Consider the following 23632-nt stretch of genomic DNA (forward strand, 5'->3'; position numbering starts at 1 on the left):
TGGGTTTCTCAGCAGAACAGTCCAGGAGGCTGGCAGACAAGCACACACAAGTTAATCATCAGAGAATGTCTGAGAGGATTTTACCTTGATAATCAGTGCTGAAGTGCTGCAGGCTTTATAAATGTATTATTGAGAGACCAGTGACTTGTGTCAAAAATCACTTCTGAGGAGTAGCAGAAAATGTGAGAAGTTGTTGGGAGAATAGCAAAGCCATGATGGTCAAGCTATTTGAATTTAACAATCTTTGTACCACATTACATTATATTTTTGCTGTACTGTCACCTTAATGTAATTCCACTGTTCTTGTCCATATATTTGTCAGGCATTATTGATTGCTGTAATTATGGTTTTAAGTTTTAATACTCAGGCCTACATGGTCTCCAGCAGTTGCATGTATCGCTCATCGCCTCCTCCACCTTCCACTTCATGGTCCAACTTAAGAATGATCTCATTCTCAAACTGCAGAGGAAAATAGTGAAGGAGAGAAAGCAAAAGGGGAGACACAAGGGAGAGGAGAAAGTACATGAGAGGAGGAACAGAAGAAGAAATCAATTATGCAAGCATAATTAAGGTGTCTCTTTTACTTTTATGTGCAGCATCACAGGAAATCGATGGAGGAGAACAATGTGTGTGTCAGTGTTTCTGTGAAAGTGTGGAGAGTGTGTTTGCATAAGTGATTTTTTGCACTTATGCATGTCTCCACAGATGTCTCCGTCTAGTTAAGTTGGTCTGGAAGTTTTGTATGTGTGTGTGTGTTTGTGTCATTACCTTGTGGAAGTTTCCAGACTGTGCATTTTCACAGGTGATCATGTCAAAGAAGATGGGAATGGTGGCCCTCCTCAACTCCTCCTCTGGAATCAAAGTCATCTCCAGGATGGGACCCACCATGCAGGGTATGAAACAGATCTTATGACTGCCTGAGACAGACACACAAACACACACACTATACGTATTAAACGCACAGTACGTAACTTCTGCTGCTAAGGGTCTATCAATCAAAACAATAACAAAAGACAGCATTGGGTGACGTCGTGAAATAGCAAGGGTTAATGGGAGTTGTTGTCTTCATCACAATTGCCGTAAACTTCTCCTGGTTTGGATTCCTTCAGTGTCACTTATTCAGGAGGATTTTACCAGGAGCGAATTACCCACAGAGATCTCTCCAAAACAAACGGACCAAGGGATTAAAACCGGTAGAAACAAAATAAAAAAATCAGTGATTCACAACGCTCTTTGGCGGACACAGGACGGGTCTGAAAATGTGGCTTAAAACTGGATAAAAGTTAATTTTGAGCTTCTGGCAGGCAACCTACAACACCGACCCATGCGCACAGGGGATATGACATCATTGACAGGCGACCAAATGACATGGACATTTACCATGATTAAAATCACGTATTCCTCTAGGTTTGAGAATTGCTGGAAACATTTGGGATAATGTAAGTTCACAACTCAAAAAAATATACAAAACAGGTCGAGTTGTTTTTAGACATTTTAATGTGGAAAAGTTATATATTATAACTTTAAAACAGGATGAGTAAAGTCATATCTGACCACTCTCCCCATGCTCACCAACTGTTCCATCTCTTGCCTGCAGGTAGGTTCCACAGGTCTCCCTCCACCAAAACATGCTCATTCAATAAGATCTTTTCCCTCTTGCGATAAGGCCTTTGAACTCTGCCTCCTATCCCCAGAATATATCCCAGCCTTTCGCTGCAGCTTTCTAACTACAAAGGAAGACTGTGGATTTTAGACATAGTGTTATCTTATACTGATATCTGCTTATGTGAAATGGTGCTGACAGTGTGAACCCTTGTTATCATGCTGTACGGAAAAACAAATTCCACTGAATCTCAGTTGTGTTGTGACGTGAAGGGAAAGTGAAGTGACACTTGCGCCCTCCTACACACACACAGAGGTACAGCATATCTTGATATGAGGGCAAACACACGTTTGCATACTCAGACGCAGCAAAACAACCACACTAGATTTTCTTACCTAGTTTGTACCAGATGTCACGTATAGCAAAGCCAATTAGTCTTCTCATATCTCCATATCTGACACAAATAGAGAGAGAGAAGAAATACACAGAAACAAGAGACAGAAAGAGAAATCAGGCAGTTTAGAACAATGTCTTGATCAATACCGTTATATTCACCTTCAGAAACTCAACAGTAGAGTGGGAAAGATAACGCTACACTACTGTGCCCCCAACATGAACTAAATTGAATGTCTCTCTATGGGAAACACGTGGTTTTAATAGGCAGTGGAAGTGTAAACAGTAAATGCAGACTCCAAAATAGACCACAAATCACTGAGTGTTTCATTAGAGCTGGGAGAGTAGGTGTGGTGTGGTAATATGGAAATTATATGGCCTTCTCTCACTTGGCAAGAATCTTGTTCCTCTTGGTTGGAGAGAAATGCTGAAGCTGCAGAGACTCCTGGGTTATAAATGCTACCGCCAAATGGAAGTAGTTATTCCACAACTAGACGGGGATGTAGAGAAAGACAATAGAGATTCATGTTAAAAAGGAGAACAGGCTCAGGCAAAGTACACAGATGCTGTCAATACGAGACAAGGCTTGTACTGTAAATTCACACAGATACACTCACCTGTACTTCGAAGTCATCGTTGTTGAGGAACTTTTGGTTCATGGTGTCGGCATAGGTATTGATGGCTTTTAGGAACACTCTAATGGACAGAGACACACACACACACAGACACACACACACATATATATATTGTTTAAAACACAAACACACAAAATATGTCAAAGTAGCTGGTGGTTCAAGTGAAATGGAAAATAATACCGCAAAAATAACTTCCTCATGCAGTAGTTGGATGGTTGATAATTGATAGATAGACAAATAAATTAATAAATAAAAAAGCAAATGGTTGTTGTCTAAAAATAAAAAGATGAGAATCTGTCAATGATCACAATGCAACCTATTTATCTATTTTAATTACGCTATTTCAGCTTTTCTACTTGCCCATAACTTTATAGTGCTGTTTCCGACAAGACTGTAATATTGCTTCAGAGTCAAACCTCCTGTCACAATGATAGATCATGATAGCGACTTAACACAGTGTGTGCAGGTGTATCACTGAGTTGTGACTATATGCATTTGTGCAGTTAAGTAGCAAATCTGCTCCAGCTATCTATCATCGTTATCCAGAGCCAACTGCCATTCCCTCTTTTTAAGTGGGACTCTCGCTTTCGCTCTGTATCTGCACATCACTTCTCTAACCCCGGTCTACAGACTCCTTATCATCCTGTCTTTTCTTCTGCCTCACTCTCACTTTTACCTGTTTGCCTTTTCTCTTCCTCTGACACAGCTTTAGCCTCCCGTCTAGCTCACATCAGAAAAAAAATACACAGACGGCTTCACTCCATCAGCTTACACACACACACAGACGCGTGTGTCACATCAGCTGTTTTCATCATTTCAGCCTTGATCCCAGTTTTGCTATCTCTGACTTATCCCTGTGTGGGTTTGTGTGGATGCACAAGTCACTGCAGATGTAAACAATCCTTTAAAATGCACTGGGGTAGCTTTGGGCTATACAGGTTACAGAAGCAGAACTGAGACTAGCAGGCTGATGATCCAAATCTGGGGCCAGTGTGTGTGCTCGCAGTATGGTACCTGTTCTGTACCATGATCATGGCCATCCAGTCAGAGGGATACACATGCTTTCCAATCAGGTCTTTGAAGAGTAGGAAGGACTCCATCAGGAAGTCCTGCAGTGAAATATGAGTGTGTGTATATAAGTAAAAGTTAAAACAATATACAATATAAGTTTGAAACAAAAACAATATTGTATTATACACAGTAACTTTTTATTAGTATTGTGTTTGTATTTTTATATCTGACCATCAAGGAGTATCCAACAGAAGTTGGCAAGTGTCTGTGTGACTTACCACTAGATCACTGGTTCCAGTGAAGGTTTCTATGTATGTAGCATAGTGCTGATCATCCATCTGACTGAGGATAGCTGTCATGCAGGCGACCACCCTGGACTACAGAGGTAAAGTGTGAGAGAAACAGAGAAAGAGAAGCACCATTACCTTTTAGGCACTGTGCAGCAGCCTCTTAAAGTGAGTGCTATACATCTAAAACCAAATATATGTAAAATTATTAAGGTAATTTGTTGTTGCACATTGTCTAATGCTTCCATGAGAAAATTTCAAAGAATATCTCAGACCAGTTCTCTCACTTGCTAATTTGGCCCATCATCATATAACCTAACCCTAACCTACATGACCTGGAACAAAAGGGCTGCACTCTGAACAAGAGAAACTGTCAGAATGTTATTTTTTAGGATGCTGTATGCATCAAAAAGGCATTACCACAATTTTACAATTACTACAAACAAACAGAACCATTGCCAAGAAGACTGGCAACCTCTGCAGTTTCTAAATTATATTGTAGTTTTCATGGTATAAGGTATAATTTCAATAAAAAAAAAAAATCTAATTTGCTATATAACACAAAACAGACAAACAAAAACAGAATTAAAGCTGTTAGAGTTCCTGGTAACAGACACTTTTAATATGTATAACTTTTTGTAAAAAAAATAGAGAAAACAACTTTAAGTATATGACAGAGAAATTTCAGCAAGTAAATTAAAACTTTTGGTGATTCTGTCAATCAATGATAATGAAGAAACAAATCATCAACACTTTGGGATTCGTTTAAGGCGTACTCGAGGGGAGCTATAATTTCCAATAGCACAGCCAGGAAGAAGAAGGCAATTAGTTGATCCTGACAAGCAAGTAAAGAATAATCCCTCAGCGACTCTGCTCAAGAAGGCCGAAGCCACTCGATCAGCTCTTAACCAACTCCTGATGCAAAAAGCAGTGGCAAGCATCTTTCATGCTGACCACAGACTGTCTGAAAGTGGGGACAAACCAGGGCAATGGGTTGCACGCTTGACAGCTGGTAGACATGAATCCAAGGCTATCTCCTCATTAAAGTATGAGGCTGGAAAAAACCATTATGAGACCAAAATGTCAGTAGAGATAATAAAAAAAACCCTCTATCCCTCAGACTTCCCATCCCCCTGCACTGTATACAGGGTTTTTTGGAAAGGGTCAACCCTCAGATAAGACTGCTCATGGAAGGCCAATAACAGGTGAGGAGATCATAAATGCAACAAATACAGAGCAGAAATGCTCTTAGAGCAGATTGATATGGCCTTGAGTTCTATAAAATATTCCAGGATTAATTAATTAAATATGTACCTACATTCAGTAGAAAAAGGTTCTCTTCACTGTTCCTTGTGTTCAGCAAATTAATAATTAATTCTTAAGAAAGACAGATCCCCTGACAAATGCAGCTCCTATCGTCCCGTTACCTTAACAAATATAAAAGCAGAATTCTCTAAACTATTTGGTCAGATCAGACAGGTTTTTCTTAAAAACAGTAACTCTGTCAGCAACATGGAGAAATTGCTCATGATCCAGAACCCAAACACTGATCAGACCCAAGGTCTGACCCTGTCTCACTTGACTCCAAGAAGGCCTTCACTCTCATAGAGTGGCCTTATTTATTCACCGTCATGGAAAGGTTCGGCCTTTGGGAGGGTTTTATTAAATTCATTAAGCTAATATAATATTCACCCAGGGCCAGTGTACTTTTAAATTGCATAAAGTGCATGTTGGGGAGATTTATTACCAAATGAGATCTATCCCATATAAATTGTGTTATTTGCTGATAATGTCTTACTGTTTATCACAAACTATGAGGAATACATACCAGCCTTAATCACAATTATTCAACTTTTGGGCCCTTATCAGAATATAAGATTAACTTTGATAAATCGATAGCTGTGCCAAATGGATATGGTAAGTCTATACCAAACCTGCCTCACCTTCAATTTACCTGGTCTAACTCAGGGTTCTCGTACTTAGGGATTACAATAACCACAAATATTAGGAATTTATTAAGACTAAATTTTCACACAGTGCATAAAGGCATCAAGAGTGATCCTGTGTTACCCCGGCTGCTCTATGCTATGCAGATGTTACCTATTTACTTTCAGTTGCCACTTGAGTTGTAGTTGTAGTTATATGCTCTTTTTGGATTACTAAGCGAGCTTACAAGCGAAGAGAAAAACCCACCCCAATTCAAGGGATAAGCCAATACTTCAAAACTCTATCAAGATCTAGTGAGATATGAATACATTTCCAGGTAGAAAGGGTACCTTTTCACACCTGATGCCACTCATGAATAAAAGGGACTTCCCACCTGGTATTACAAGTGCTGTATTTCGTTCCTGGTATAGAGAAGTGAGAGTGATAGGAGACTTGTTTGATGTCCTTTACACAAGTTCGAGACACTTTTTGACTTTCACAAAAATACTTTGTTTTTTTACTTATCTTCAAGTCTGCTTCTTTATCAGCACAAATGTCAAGCTAACACAGGACACAACCCTGCTGGGACCAATCGAGAAGTTTATAATTAATTTCACATTTAAAGGTTTTATCTCATATTTCTCTAATAGCTTGCAGAGTTGTGAGGGGCGTAATATTGAAAGGCTTGTGAAACGATGGAAGGAAGACGTTCAGGGTGTTTATGAAGAAGATACTTAAGACGGATGTATTCAGGCCACCCACTCTCTGCTTCTCAGTAATAAAGTCAAAGAAATACAGTAAAGAATATTTCACAGGCAACACAGGACACCTCATGTCAAGAGCAAGATCCCAGTAGATCACCATTATGTTTTAAATGCAAACTGATAGCTGGGACATTTACACATTGCTTATGGAGTTGTCCAGGAATATCTTAGTTCTGGTTGTGCATAAATAAAGAGATTAGTACAATATCAAAACATAAGATTTGTAAGGGTCTGAACCAGATACTATTAGAGCTGCCACTTAAAAACAGAATCGCGCACATAAGAAGATATAGGCTATTGAACAACCTCCTTTTTTAAACTAGAAAAAGCATATTATTCAATTGGATTCATTAAAAACCTACTGTAACTCAGTGCTAAAGGGAAATTCTTACGAGAGAGAGCCAAGTTAAAGAGAAATGACAAAAGCGTTATGCATATACTGCAGCCTCTGATGGACCACTTGCTCTAAGTCATCCCAAGGGGAAAGGACACCTTGAACTAGAAGGCTCCAGGTTGATTTGCCTTTGCACAGCAGTAATTCAGCGATAGTCTGGATAAATGTGTCTTGACAGTGTAAAGTTGGTTATTTCTTTCTTTGTTTCATCTTTCACTTTTATTTTTGTTTTTTCTCCGAGCTCAGGTCCATGACCTATATTAAAATGATGTATGCGCTATTGTGATGCAAAAAAATGGGCAATTCTGACAAACACTAATATCCCATTCAGTGAATGCACATTTCAGTGTCAACACAAAGGGGATTAAGTGGGAATACGGCATGGGAAAAATATAATTATTTAAATCATCATATCAAATCCTGTCATATAAAATCAATCAAAGCAAAAGCTATAAAGCTCTTGATTTCACAAAGATGTAGATCACAGCTATGAACAACAACTACTACTTTTTTTCCCGTGCCTTTAGTTTGGTGCTAAACTTGCTGGAGGTTTTCAGTGTTGGAGTTTTTAATGAGGTATTAACTCCTCTTTATGTGCACTTAACTCAAAATATGGCCCAAGGTGAGAACACAAAAACACATGCAGAGATGAGTAAAAGCGAGAATTAGGGGTAGAAGATCAAAGTGGAGAGCCAGAGACACAAGAGGAGGGAGAAGGAGCAAGCATCACGACTGTGAAAGTTAGACACACATGAAAGATGAGGATAAGCACCAAAAAAAAAAAAAAAAAGTGGATAAAAGCAGAGAATTCACAGAAGATTTTGAGCAAACCTCTTCACATGCAGAGTCTGAGAGAGGGATGACATTGAGAAGGGGAGCGGGCAACGGGGGAGAAAAAAACAGAAGAGGACAAACACTGCCACTGTTGATGTCCAGTCATCTACCCTCCCCACCCTGTCCCTTTTAGTCTCCCTTTGTCCACCTGTTTGTATGATGTCACTTTTACAATAAATTCTTTCTCTGAACATTCCTACCCTTTGTATGTTTTATAAAACCAATAAAAGTAGCTATTGTGAACCTAAAATGAAACTGTAATGAAACTATCCCCAAGAATTCCACTGGCAAATTAAGATGTCAGTTTTCAATCTGCCAGCTCTATTTTGTTTTTTTTTTGAGTCATCCACAAACAAGGAGGCATGACCCTCACACCGATGAAAGTTAACAGCATGAGTCCGAAAGGGAACGGGGCACTGGGAGGAGGGAGTCTTGGCTTTTTTTTTTTTCCAAGCTTAAATCCAATTCCAATTTGTTTAGTTCTACTTCAGCATGAATGTTTTTCTGATCCTTCCCTCTGCTGCACCACACGGCTGGAATGAAGTTCACAGACATATTTTTTTCAGAAACGTGGCAGATGTACAGGTTTTTCACTTCATCTTCGCAACCAGGCCAGGCTGGGTGACACGATCCTCCAGACTCAGTGGCAGAGAAGGGAGACATGAGACAGAGATGAAAAATGAGGGATGGCTAATTGAAGATGAAAGATGATTGGCATCTACTGTGGTGACAGCTTTCACCTGATTAAAATGGGCAAGATGTATTTGTGCTTGTCTGAATTCTAATAAGGAGAAGTACTTTCAGTCAAATATGCATAGTTTTCGAGCAAATATAAAGACACACATATTGATAGAGGAAGCAAGTGTTTTCAGTTGGACTTAAAACTTCTTACATAAATGTCTAACTGGAGGTGAGTACTGTATGTTCTTGTGTGTGTGTGTGAATGTGTGTGCGTCAATGCATAACCACCCCCGTCCTCCACCCAACTTCTTTCAGTGCAGTGACACCAGAGATCCTGTCAGCACACTCTCTTCTTTAATCTGTTCCCGTCTTTCCCACTTCTCTTTTCCCCCTCATGTTCCCGTCACAATTTCACCCTTAAAAGTGTGAGGAGATCAGTTTAGTGCGGCACTAAAGAAGTGAGTAAGCACTGTAAGTAACACTTACTAATATGAGGTTTAAACAAGGTTTAAATTGTCTTTAAATAACGTCTCTTTTGGCTTATTCACTAAAATTAACTCCTGTCATTGAGAGTAAATGCTATTGACTTGCTAAAGAGGTTAACCGACTTGACAGCAAGTGTCAATTTTGTAATGGCACTACAGTATACAGACAGTAACACACACATGCGCGCACACACACACGTAGCAGACACCAACAGACGGAAGCAAGTCACAAAATTAACATTGACTCCAAATCTCTCTGCTTTTTCTTGCTCTCTCCTCCTCCTTTGCCTCCTTACTGTGTAATGGTTGATCAGTAATAGGATTAAGAACACACACACACACACACACACACACACACACACACACACACACACACCCTCTCGCTCTCTCTCACACACTCACTCACACACACACACACACACACCAAAACTACTCTGAAGTTCAGTACTTTCTGGTTTAATGTTCACTGGGTTCGTGTGTACCTGTGTGTGTGTGTGTGTGTGTTGAAGTGTGGGTCACGTGTCACATTGCCCTACTTCAGAGTAATTGGTCTTCTCTGAGGACTTATGCTCCCAATCTTCTTTAACACCATCGGAAACACAATGCTCAAAGGGCCAAATATCTGACCATCGACTGCTGGTGTCCTCACACATGAATGTGTTTCATCAACACTCTTCATCCCTATGTTATGACAAGCAAAGAAATGTGTGAGGCACATTTGGCCTGTGTATATTAATAAAACTACTACAGTGTGTATGTGACAGGCAGAGAGCGAGTGCTCAGGGCTTATTGAGCCGAAGTCCTTACGCAACAGTGAAGAGATTACTGACAAAACAGGACACAGATGCTGGAGAGGTCTGGGATTTCTCTCCCTTCTGCCTCCTCCTCCTCCTCCTCCTCCTACTCCTCCCTTCTTCACTTCCCCTCCATTTATCTATCCATTTTCTCACTCTGGCCACTCACATTAATAATGTATTAACAGCTGTAAAATTAGACTTGCATCAAAACGGCAGTTACCTGCATATGCACCTGCGCGACATGAAACAAACCTAAACTATAAAGTCTTGCTAGGAACCCAGAGAAGCTGCAATGTTTATTACATTCCACAGTACAAAAGTGTTAAACTAAACAAACCACATACTGATTAATCAGCTGTTTGTATATCCTTTTCAGCAGTGGGAGTAAAAATATACAGTTTGTCCTGAGGGTGGTGGTCGAGAGAAGATCACAGGGTCATTAAAATCAAAAGAGTTCAACCTGTTCGAGCATCCAGCAGCAGTTCCGATGCAGATAACATTCCCTGCATATCATCCGATTGGCTGATTTATGTGTTGTGTGATGCTGCCATTACAGTGATGGCACAATCAAACTGAACGCTTTCACTGGCAATGAAAGACAGAGATATTTGGGTTGATCACAGTCAGCAATCGCCCCCTCCAACAGATTAAATTAGCACATGGAAATGAGGAGGCGTTTCAGTTGGAAAACACAACATTTGTGCTTTTGTCCGACCTCCACGGTCTAAATGTGAAAGTTATACGTAGTAATTAAACCCAGCTGGCATGACCTAGCAGCTTATGATAGGAAAAAACAAAAACAAACGTGAAATCTTGAAATCTGTGACTTCTTGCTGCATAATCAGATATAATCCATACAGTACGTTTCATAAAAATATGAAAAATGAAATTGTGGAAGTGGAATTTCAGCTGGGGAACACGAATAGCGAGTACCCAGGCCAGCTAGTCAGAAAATCAGTGGCACACTGGTCTTTAACCGCCTCTGGACTGTCCGTTGTCAGCATGCTGCTCAGGATGCAAATGGTCGGATTCAATTTCATTAATTTCATCAAGCTTGTGGATTTTGCCCGTCAGTGTTGTTTTGGTGTTTTGCAGGTAAAAACAGGTCTGAATGTCTATTTCAACTGGACTAAATTTGATTGAAAACTGTTTAAGATTTTTACTGAGGGCATTTTACTGAGCGCATTTTCAACAGACCCTACAGGAACCCTCGCACACAATTTTGACAAAAGCACTTAAAAAGTAAAATCCTTTCATATGCGGGTTTCAGGATGCAATTTCTTCCCTGCATCTGTGTCTTGTTTACTTCCGCCCTCAACCTGGATATGTCTACAGTTACATGCAGGGAGCATTCTCAGTGATTGTGGCACACCAGTTCCAAATTTGCTAACATTTGCCAGCACAAGCTACTGGTCATAGTCTGTGGCAGCAAATTCCCTGACTGTACTGAGTAGAACAAAAGTATATTTTGTTGTGTATAAATTTTCCTTTTCATTTCTAAGAGAACATTTTTGCCATTTCTTCTTCAGCAAGTTTGAATTCTCAGGTTTACAGTTCATTATCCTCAAGAGATGCCCAGTGGGATAAACAGTGAAACACCATCGATGCAATTAAATACAATCATTAATTTTAAATTAAAACAGAGCATTAAAGCATTAACTTTGACAGCGCTAATTTCAATACTTAAAGCATTAGGGTTTAATCTATTAAAGGAACATAAAGAAATATTTCTGACATGTTAGTCACAACTGTCGCTCAGTAGCATGGAGCAGTGGAGCAACCCGTGGATAATTCCGGCGTCTATTTGTCTGTTCTCACCTACTGAACTGCCAATATCCAAGACATTTAGCCTATTTTGAGAACTAGAAGATAAACAGAGAGACAGGAAGTCATCCACACGGTGAAAGAGGCCCAAATACATGAATAAATGTATTTCAATTTAAAGCTCAGGAGGATGGGATAACAACCATCCATTCAAATAATTCCATCTCACGACCACTGATGCCTTTAAACGCACTTCATTCAGGTCTTGTCTGTGCTTTCCTCAACATCGTTTCCTCTTTTCTTCTCCTCTTCCCTCCTCACTCCTTTTGTGCCCCGCCCCCCCAGGTGAAAACTCATTATGCTGCTCTCAACTGTGATTTTTCATCACTTTTTAAAATAGAACATCAAGAAAACACAGTCTCACTCTCTGGAAGCCTGCAGCACTCCTCACTGTACCATCATAGACACATGCTCATCTCTGACCCCCCCCCCGCACCTTGTTACACACACACTATTCCAACACCTGGGGGCTGAGGTGGGAAGTACAGGAGGGATGAAAGAGAGAGAGATGGATTGTGCAGAGGTGTAATTAGAGTTGTTGTGCGTGTCAGGGTGTTGTGGTTGTGCATTTGTCTGAGGCAGCGGAAGCAAAAGAGAAATAGCACGGGTGTCTATCTGTGTGCATGTGTGTTTGCGTTTCAGTGTGTATGTGAACATGTACGCCTGTTCACTGTTCAGGAAGCAGATCAATGTGTCCTCAAACTCCCATTTCCCAGTCAAGTACAAAGACACATCATCAGTTAGTACAAATAAGGACGACAAAGCAGAAGGAGGAGGACCAGGGGAGAGGAGAAGAGACGAGAAGAGAAGAGGTAAAGTAAAGATTTATTGAAATAAAACACAGAGAAAAAAGGAAACTTAGTCCCATTTCCCATACTGTACTATTTCTCCTCCTACCATTCCTCGACGATGACATGCTTCTCTTCCTCCGATCTAAAATCTAATTACTGAGACCTTGGAGCTTCAGCACAACTATCTAATGCTTGTCAACCTTGTATGTTTTTGTGCACATGATTATCATTTTTGAAGCCCCCATGTGTTGCACTGCATGCTGGCTGCTTATGTAACGTGCACAAACACAAACACATTCACACTGTCACACAGACACACACGCCCTTTATGCTGGTCTTATAAGAGGTCAATTGAAACACAGCGCAAGGTGAGTCAACCACTTTGCAGTGGCGCATACATCATCAGTTATTTTAAGATGGGGTGGTGGGGTGGGGGTGGTGGTGGGGGGGGGGGGTCAGGAAGGACATTCACATGGATGCTGCATCAAGGGACTGCTCAGGGAACACACACACACACACACACACATACACACGAACTAATTTATTGTCCATACAGACACTTCACCGACAGTCATAACTCAAAACGCAGTTACATAAGGACGTGTACACAAACGGGACACAACTGTATTACTCTAGCTGTGAGACTCTCTGCTGTGCTAGTGCACATTTATGTCAAACAGTTTTTAACATTAACCTTTATCTCTCTGACAATAAACCTGATCTGACTCACATTCAAAATCTTAAACGTGCCCATTAAAAGAAGTGCACATGAGCGAAACATTCTCATCTTTCCTGGTGCATGACAAATGAGGAAATTAATTTGAAAATGCACGATTCCTGCTGTGCACAAAAGACAAAACACTCATAATTAAGCATAATTAGAACCTGGTATCATGTGGCGTTTAATCTCACTTTCTTTTCAATTTACCTCCTTTTTGTCTCGGTTGCCCCAAGATAGAAAGCAGCGTCATCCTGAGCTGGTGTGAATGGGAGCAGAGAAAGAAAGAGAATGAGATAGAAGGAAGGTGGGTGGTGGGACAGGGAGGATGAGGTAAGTTTGAAAGATGAAGAGAAAAGAAGAGGAGAGAATGGTGTGAGGAGGCTAAAGTGGGGCAAAAGACGATGGAGGACAACGACAAGGCAGCTCAAAGGGCAGAGTGAGGTGAAGCCGCCAGTGAGAGAAAACGACAAAACGAGAGAGAGAGAGAGAGAGAGAGAGAGAGAGAGAGAGAGAGAGAGAGGGAGAGAGAGAGGCAATAGTAAACCGTGTTCACACAGAAAAGCAAAGATATAAATAAAATGACTGATAGAAGCAATGGTGTGTATTTCTGTGTGTACAAGTGTGTATGTGTGTGTGTGCGTGTTTGTTTGTGTCTTGGCTCGACTCCCGGGAGTAGCCACTTCTGTGCTGCCAAAGTTTCACTGGGTCTACCGCCATGCCAGGGTCAATGCAGGCACACACACACATAGAGACACACACACACACACAGATACAAAAACCAGGGCATGGCAGCGGATTAGCCACCAAAAGAGAGACAGAAATGGGGAAATAGACAGATAGCAAAAGAGGGAGATGGTGGAGGGATTAATAACGGAGTGATGGTGTTTGAGATATAGGTGAGTGCAAAAGAGAAAGAGTGAGAGTGAGAATTGCAGTGGGTACAGAAATAGAGAAATAAAGATAGATTGGGGAAAGGCAGAGAGAGAGAGGGGGAGAGGGATAGAGAGAGAGAAAGACAGACAGAGAGAGAGAGAGAGAGAGAGAGAGAGAGAGAGAGAGAGAGAGAGAGAGAGAGAGAGAGAGAGAGAGAGAGAGAGAGAGAGAGAGAGAGAGAGGAGGGAGGATCACAGGGCTCCGTGAGCATGCGAGGATCAGCAGCAACAGAATGAGACAGAGAGAGAGATATAGAGCGGTAAAGAGTCGGAGGAGAGCGCTACTGAGGACTAAAGGACTATCAGAGAAGAGAGAGAGAGACCAAGAACAAGGGAGAGGAGAAGAATGCGGACCAAAGAGGACCTTAAGAAAAGGTAAGTGACTGAAAAAAGCAAAGAAAGACAGTTGACGAAGATTATTGAGTGTGTGTACGCAAGTGACAGCATAAAAGCCTGCAATGTTTTCTTCCTGGTAAAGATGCTCTGTTATGACCCTCTGAGGAATATTTCCAGTCTGATAGCCTGCGGCTGGTACTTTATTTTTCAAAGCAGCTCATTCAAAATTTAAGACACCGGGCAGGATTTTCTACAGAGATAACAGTGATTGGATAGAAGCAGGTACTGGACGGCCAACTGGACTAATGGTCAAAATCTATAGTTTTAATCTCTGGACTACACAAACAAACAAAACAATACAAAACAACAAAAACAAACAAAATATACACACACATACACAAACATATAATATATATACAGTATGTATATAAATTGTAGTTATGTGGGTGTGTGTGGCAGGTGAGTAATTCTATCTGTGACACTAGGAGTGTAGATAAATATGCCTATGCATCTTTGTGTACTGTATGCGTATGTGTGCAGTGCTTATTTTGTGTTTGATCATACGACATTAATTACAACTTTTGCTTTTAACGTGGATTCTAAATGCTTCTGTCTTTTCACGTGTGTGTTGTGTGTGTGTGTGTGTGTGTGTGTGTGTGTGTGTGTGTGTGTGTGTGTGTGTGTGTGTGTGTGAGAAAGAGAGAGAGAGAGAGAGAGAGAGAGAGAGAGAGAGAGAGACTGTGTGGGTGTCTGTTGTCCGATTACTATTAAAAGCTTCTGAACCAATCATCAGACCAGCTAGTGTAGCTTTAATATGGGATTATATTGCAACAACCCTTCTCTTATACACTAATGCTGCCTCTGTGCATCTGCGTATGGGTTTGTGTGTGTGTGTGTGTGTATGTGTGTGTGTGTGTGTGTGTGAGAACATGCACAAGTGTGTGCAGAGATCTACAACTGACAGAGTGTAGATATATGTGACCTGTGCACTTAACAATTACATAACCTCATCAGACAGTTAAGAGCATAATTTAAAATGACAGTTTGTGCATATGCGCGTGTGTGTGTGTGTGTGTGTGTGTGTTACACTAGTCTTTCATGGTCACAGACAAACACATCAACAAGTCTGTGACTGTCTGTGATTGGCTCCCTACTTTTGTGGGGAACCAATCACAGTCTTTCTTTCCTTCGTTTGTCACATTTCAGTGTCCACTTGTGTTTTGAGTGTCACTATGCTGCTTTTCCATTTAAGACTAAATGACTGTTTAAATGATGAGCCTACAACAATGGGAAGACATACAACAATGGAAGCACATTAGTTGAATAAATGATAAAAATGTCGTAATGCTTGCATGTATAAGGAGCTTATTGTGGTAATGTGGTTATTAGTGATGCACAAGGATACTGCTAAGTGCATTTCTCTGTTTTCATCCTTGGATAAAATAATGATGCATGCTCAACATATGTTTGCAGGATTCCTTCAATTTTCTCATTAATGCACTTTATTCATTTTGATTTTTTCAAATACTATTTCAATATGCAAGGGAGTTAAATGTTTTAACCAAAACCAAAAGAGATAGCAGTACACATACTGGAAACTACTGCAGCACAGAAGAAATAATTTATAATGAGGGTATAATGCAAATTAAAGACTAAGGAAATGTAATCAATAGGTTGTGGCATTATACTGCATACTGGAGAGAAAGAGAAATAAAGGTTAACAGAGGAGGAAGACAGGAGGCAGAGTCAAAAGAAATGTGTGTGTACTTGCATAGACATTTGTATGTGTGTGTGTGTGTGTGTGTGTGTGTGTGTGTGTGTGTGTGTGTGTGTGTGTGTGTGTGTGTGTGTGTGTGTGTGTGTGTGTGTGTGTGTGTGTCACTGACACTTTAGCCGATCTGCTAACCAGACAGACTGTGAACAAGTGATGAGGAAGAGATGAGATGCGTTGAAAGAGAAAAGGACCAGAAAGACAGAAGGGCAGGAAGATGGATGAGGGAGAGTGAGAGAGGCCAGTGGGGGCAACAGGATGGAGAGACAAGAGGAGGGGAGATAGATTGTGGGTTAATGATTGAGAGATTGAATGGGATGTGTGGACAGGATGAGTGATATAGCATAGCAGAGGAGAAAAAGATGAGAGGGGAGAAGAGGACAGAGAGAGGAGGGAGTAATCAGAGGACAGGGACAGGTGAAAAGAAGGAATAAAAAGACGAGGTTACAGGAAGAAAAGGCCAAAGGACAGAGGGGGGGAGAGTTGGCAGTTTGAGCGAAAATGCAAAACCGAGACCATATCACACTCTATTACCTACACTGCATCAGCAGCGCCTCTTTAACATACACACTTTGTTTTCCTCTGTTGGCTTACAGGCCACAGTTTCTGACTTCATCATGTTTATCTCTGATTATCAAATATTTGGTGGCAAATATCTCATAAATATTCTGTTTTACATTGGTTTCTCTGCTCCAGTGCTCAACAAACACACATTCTTCTCGCCAACAACAACACAAATTAATTACACTGGCAGATGGAATAGTCATAGTACGCACTGCCTATATCTCACCCCTTTCCTTGTTAAAGGTTGTAAATAAGCTTATACCATAAAAATCAAACAGAATTCTATTTTTGTCTGAGGGGCGTCTGACTGGAATGGGACATCACTTTGAGTTATGTCCTATTTATACCCTTATAAACAAGGAGCAAAGGGTTAAAAAGGCCTCTGCCGTTGTATTATTAATAATTGAATTCACATGTGGAAGTCCAAGTGAGCATGAAAGTCTGTTTGTCTTCTGAAATGTCCTCTAAAATGGTCAATGATCACCGAATGAAATCCCTGAAAAGCTAAACTTGCAGGAATTACTTTTGTCATTGTACCATGAACAATGTCTAGTGACAATGTTCATGGAAAGTACAACTACAAAGACTCAAGACCTTTAGGTATACTTTAAATGAATAAAATGTTCATCATTATCTGAAGGTTCCTCAGAGAAAAGGCTCACAAGTCCAGGCTCGCTCCCACCTCACACGTCTAATGAAGAATTAAGTAACAGGCTAAATTAATTTTCTACTTTGGTCCAATTTATGCATCACTGATTCTAAACATGCACACACACACACGACAAAGTGCATACACTCAGAGGAGTTTGTCCAGGGGCAAGGACTGACAATGTTGGCTCACAAACTAAAGTTCTGAGCTTAAACGAGGAATGTGGCCACCTCACTTTGAGCCTCTGTAAATTGACACATGGGGCCTCATGTTCGGAGAAAATTCTCATAGCATAACAAAGATGGTGAACCAGACGGGAATATAAATTTATCATTAACGCATAGTACTAAATGTTCCTTAGAGCACAGTCATTTTCTATTATTCTGTTTTGGCCTGTCAGTGTGTGTAGGAAAGCTACAATATGTTGCAAGTTTTCTTGGACAGCAACACGTTCCACTGTTTGCACGAGTTGCTTTGAAGAGACACTTGAGTTTCTTGCTATCAGTGAGGCACACACAATCTGCCTCAAACAATGCTTCAGTGAGAACCTAACTTGAATTATACTGGGTTGGCTGAGATGCTTGGCTTTTGTGATATGAACATTAGCCTCTGTGGCCTGTGGCTCTTCAGTTGAAATGCTGATTAAAGTGCCCTGTCCCTGAAAAAAACAGTTGCACCCAATTAAAATGCACAAAAGAAAAAAAAAAAACACATAAACAACAGGCTGCAGCACCAGCTGAGCAGGTTTCATTACTCTATTCTTCTGTCTGTCTAAGGTACAGGAATAAATGCTACACCACGACACCTGAGAAAAAATGAACCTGTTGACCATTTATGGAAACAAAAGAAAAACAGACAGACATTACAAACTGTCAAAATACTGTGCATCTGAAATGCAGCATGGAAATGATGGGACATCATACAATATTAATTTACAAGCAGAAATGAACCAAATACTAATGTCTGCTACTGCTACAAATTCTGGCACAAAGCTAGATCCTTTTCTCTGTCGCTTCACTGTATTTATCACACAAAACACACACATATCTTCATTCCACATAAGAGGCCAAACACAAGCTGCCTTTCATTTTGTAAAGAAGTAATTCTCAGTTTCATGTTCATTCAGGTGAAGCATTGAAATCATACCTGTAATGAGCTGATCAGGAGAACTGACCTCTGTCACTGCTCATCTGCTGATCGTATTAGTCTCTCTCCATCATCAATCACATTTAAAAAAAAAAAAAAAAAAAGTCAGTTTTAATAATCTAACAGCTCTTATACTAAGCAGATTATTGTGGCTACCTGTGCAGACATCACTCTGACTTCTTCCTCCAATTGTTCATGCCTGCACAAGCTCTCATGAAATTATATCTGATTTTGATGACTCACATTTATGGAAATATAAAATATGTATATTCACTGTGCAACATTACAAGAACTCATTCAGATTGATGTGGAGGAGCAGCTTCAAGAGCAGAGCTTTTTCCTGCCAAGTAGTTATTGTAATAAATGGCACTAAATTCTTCGACATAAGTGTCCCTGATGAAAATAAGTGTTCGATTGAGGCTGACGGTTTCAAAAGCTTGTATAATCACAGAAAAAGTGATAACAAACCATAAAGTTCACAAATATATAAAACACTAATTTCTGTTGTTGGTTTGAGCCAAGACAACAGAGGAAAAAAATGACCACACTACCCAAAATGCAGTGTGTGTTCCCTGTCTCGAAGGGCCAATAAAGTGCTGCGTTTGTTGTGTTCTGTGGGTGAGTGGGTGAGAGAAAGTGAGTGAGAGAGGCAGTGTGATTACAGAGCAGTAAACTGAGTCTCAAGCTCCCTAAAACACACACACACACACACACACACACACACACACACACAGGACCCGTCAATCGGCGATTGAAAAATGAGGCTCACCTTGAAACGACAGGGGACTCGATTCGCTGGAGCATCCAGTCCTCTGTTACCACTGCAGAGGCAAGGGTGCGCACTCATTCAAACATATATGTACACGTACACACACACACACGTACACACGTACACACACGTACACACACGTACACACACGTACACACACGTACACACACACACACACACACACACACACACACACAGGCCTTTCTGAGACTGCCTGTGTATGTGTGTAGACAATTCTTTAACAGCCCAAACCCTCCAACTGGTAAATTAAACTCATTGCATGTATAAACAGCTTTCATAAAAAGCTGCACCCTGTCAAGACACTCCCTGTAGTGTTTCAAGACTGTGTGTGGAGACAGATGCTCAAGCGTACTTGCAGTGCGTACTGATTACTGACAACCAAGTGTGTGCATCTTCCCAGATCTTCTGGTCTTCTCTCTCTGTATTCTTCAACAAACTCTATCAAACGCTTTTGGAGATTTCAACTTAGGAAAATGGGCCTTTATATCGCTTCCTCTGACACACACACGCACACACACACAAATGCATCACTTTCATCTTGTCCGTGATCCTTCTCCTTCATCTGTTCTCTCCCTCTTATCCCTCCACCACCTCTCTGCACCTCTCTGCACCTCCCTGTGCTGCCGCCTCCCCTGTTCTCCTCTTTCGTCGCCTATCCCCTTCTTCCCCCAGCCAACAGTTTTACCTCCCCCTTCCCCTCCCCGATCATTTTGCACAGCCAGAGGTGTGATGTGGGCGAGAGACTAAGATTAAATATAGAGAGTGAGGGAGGGGAAAGAAAAAAACACACACCAAATCAAAGCCAGCATGACAGAGATGGAAAACGGGGTGGTGAGAGGAAAAGTGCGACAACAAACACAGGTAATGATGAAAGACGAGAGCGACGAGAGGAGAGTGGTATCCAACAAGAATTAGAGAGAGGGGGGGAGGGAAAAAGAGGGGTAGAAAGACAGGTGTGTGAATCACAAGAACTGATGTCTGAGGATATGGTGTCACTTTCTGCCTCACAGCTTGCAGGTCAGGGGTGAAGAGTGAGACTTGAAATGGTAGGCACACACACACACACACACACACACACACACACACACACACACACACACACACACACACACACACACACACACACACACACACACACACACAACTAGCGACACATTCACAGACACATAAATGGGTAGTGACAGCAAGGAGAGACAGCGACAGAGGGAAAGTTTGTTGCAGCAGGTGCTCTGGTGTCTGCTATGGCTGCTGGGAGAAAGACAAATGCTTGGAAATGAGCTGCGGTGAAATTACCTTCAATTGACTTAGTCTGAATCCCAAGGCAAACTGCTTGATAACATATACACAATCAAACACACATGCAGTCGTACATGCACGCACATCTGCAGCCTTTACTCTCCGTGGCACACACAAACACCGGCTCGCTCTTTTGTTTTCACTTTCCTTCTCTCTCTCTCTCTCTTCGTTTCTCTCAGGAAAAATATCATCATCATCACCTGCCATTTCTTTTTGCAAACTCAATATGCTTCTCATCCACCCAGTGGCCTGCTTTGCAAAAAATAGATTTCACACACACGCATAAATGCACACGCACACACAGAAGATACCTTATTCACACACTTAAAAAAAACCAAGGGTTGAGGTCAAGGGTTGAGACCTCTGTAGCTCATTCCAGTGCAATGGTTACCATGTTACAGTTACCATGGTTACTGATCATAAACAGTCTGGGCTGTCAATTAGGTGTGACAGCCTGCTAGCCCCCAGGCAATGCAGAAGTCCTTGAGCCAAACTCACTGTCGAGATAGTTATATAAATAATGGGGCAATATGTCACTGAAGCAGAAATTCTTTGATCTATAGTGACTTACGTAAAGACCTTGCATTTCAAAGCTCCACTGTCTGTCAGCAATGCTCTAGAACCATACTATTTGCAACTTTGTCATGACTGCTAACCGCACAGTACTGTGTGACACTGACTGTTGTCTAACATGTAGAAAGTTGCATAAAAGCTGTGGTGGAAGAAGTATTCACATCATTTACATAAGTACCCATACAGCAACGTAAAAATGCTCCATTACAAGTAAAAGTCTTCAGTGACAAATCTACTTAAATTAAAGTAAGTGAAAGAATTAGCAGCAAAATTTAGTTAAAGTATTAAAGTAAACATATTACTTTGGTCGCTCTGACTGATATATTATTATTTACTGTATAATATTATTAGATTATTAATATTGAAGCATCAGTGTGTAAGCAGCATGTTCCTGTTGTAGCTGCTGGAGGTGGAGCTAGTTTGAACTACTTCATATACAGTTTTATATCAGGGACACCAGATAAGTCTGAGGGGTCACGAGATGATTAATGGGAGAGTAAAGAAGAAACAACAAAGTTCTGATAATCAAATCCTTTTTTCAGTTTATAGACTTTTTCTCTAATCTTTGATTTTCTGGTGAGATATTGGCTCATTTGAACATTTATCAAGGTGAAACTGTGTGAGAAGTTTAATTTAGGGAGGAATCACTTTTTAGTGGAGCTGTTAAAATCTGAAATGTGACCCTGACTACACACTGGTTTTTGTAAGACGTAGGATACCAGCAAGGTTGGAAACCACTGGTTTAATCTTCAACAATTTTTGAAAGCTTGTTATATTGTCCATTGTGTCAGATATTTATCTTAAAAGTAACTAGTAACTTAGGCTGTCAAATGAATGCAGTGGAGTAGAAAGTACAGTATTTCTCTCTGGAGTGTAGTGGAGTACTCAAGTAAAGTACAACCTGAAAACTGCACTTCGGTAGAGTACTTATAGTAAATGTACTTAGTTACTTTCCACCACTGCATAAAAGTGGGATGCAGACTGAAAACAATCTAAATTTAAACTGTTCCCAATCCTATGCTGCGGCCCATGGGCAGGCCCACCAGCATAATAGAGTGTATTCATTCAGTTTTAATATTTTATGATCTTAAATGAAAACTGAATTTCCAAAGAGTCTGACAATATTAATTACACTTGCTGTCAGGGAAAAGAGAATAAAGGGCTAAATGTCCATTTTTATTCTGCTGACATCAGGCTTCAGAATGAGTTGATATAGGTCACACAGAGCATTGGTATGAGTGAATGTGTGCACGTACCTTACCCTGAATACATATGAACTATTAGAGCAGCAGCCAGGCTCATCACAGCCTGGATGAGCTAGCACCTGTCCAGGGATGAGAGCTCATTTTTAACCACTAAAGGACAACTGCTGAGAGGCACCTTTCAAAAACTCCTGGAAAGCTTCAATCTGATGTTTGTCTTTACTTTTGAGACAAGTTCCTAATGAAAACCATTATGTCAGTAATCTCAGGGGTTCTTAAACTAATAGGTGAACCATATTCCATTTATTTTGAAAAATATTGTGCTGTCCCAGCCTTGACCCTATACAGCAGGCATCTGTGATGTTGCACCAGCTGGCATGAAATAAGCTCTTTTTCTTTCTCTCTGTGTGTACGTGTGTGTGTGTTTGCCAGCTGGTTCAACATCTCACAATGACTGCAATGAAAATACAAAATTTATGAAGAGAGGAGGAAAAAAAAAATTATGATGAAGACATAAAGAAGACTTCAGTCAGACGCAAGCCTGATTTAATGCACAAATTATCTTTTGTGAGCAGACCTTTTGTCCTCTGCCTGAACAGACATTCGTTGGAAAGTACTAGAATTCAGGACTCAACGTCATACTCGCATCCTGAGTGGCAATGAGGGATCACAGGTGGCTAGTGGTCCGATTTTAATGAAGGTAGAAAGAAAGAAATGTGCTGACTGGAATCTACAGCATGTCCAAAATGTACTGATGCTTGTATTTTGTGAAGAGATACCTTTGAAGTCCATCTACAAATGCACAGGATTATAAACCACAGCACGGTCAATTGCCCTCAGGAGCTAAATGTGTATGAGAAAACGATTCCATTAGCTTAAATGAGAGCTTACTTTTAACCTGATAAATGTGGCCCCTGCCACTTTTTCATCCTCCTAAATACTGTATAAATTGCATATGTAAATAACCTCCATTTAATTTCTTATCTGTGTGCCATTTTTTTCTTTGATGTACCCTGCCAATATTTGCTGCTGCAATGGCCCAGTTTCCTCATAGTAAAAATTTGATATAATATTATCTTGGCCCAATTTCATCAGCTAATCACAGTGTCAAAGTGCAACACTGAAGTACTCGGAGTCAATTCTCAGGGATCTGAAATGATTAAGCTCATATCATTAATTTTGCTTCCCTCCCAAACAACCCAAAAATTGTGACTAAGCATATTAATA

The 23632-nt window shown here is 40.7% G+C and overlaps 1 protein-coding gene across 1 annotated transcript in view; it reads right to left on the bottom strand.

Moving 5' to 3' along the window:
* dock2 (dedicator of cytokinesis 2) overlaps positions 1 to 23632 on the bottom strand; it is a 95773-nt gene that overhangs the window by 13881 nt on the left and 58260 nt on the right. Inside the window, exons 27-34 of the mRNA XM_022759889.1 lie at positions 3921 to 4019; positions 3646 to 3740; positions 2614 to 2692; positions 2386 to 2486; positions 1999 to 2057; positions 769 to 917; positions 374 to 459; positions 1 to 29 (exon numbers count right to left, since the gene is read on the bottom strand). The exon at positions 1 to 29 is cut by the window's left edge and continues 128 nt beyond it. Of these exons, the coding sequence (XP_022615610.1) occupies positions 1 to 29; positions 374 to 459; positions 769 to 917; positions 1999 to 2057; positions 2386 to 2486; positions 2614 to 2692; positions 3646 to 3740; positions 3921 to 4019 (697 nt within the window). The remainder of the gene's footprint in view (positions 30 to 373; positions 460 to 768; positions 918 to 1998; positions 2058 to 2385; positions 2487 to 2613; positions 2693 to 3645; positions 3741 to 3920; positions 4020 to 23632) is intronic.

The sequence above is a fragment of the Seriola dumerili genome, unplaced genomic scaffold (genome assembly GCF_002260705.1).
Source record: "Seriola dumerili isolate Sdu_G_001 unplaced genomic scaffold, Sdu_1.0 BDQW01000331.1, whole genome shotgun sequence".
Lineage (NCBI taxonomy): Eukaryota > Metazoa > Chordata > Actinopteri > Carangiformes > Carangidae > Seriola > Seriola dumerili.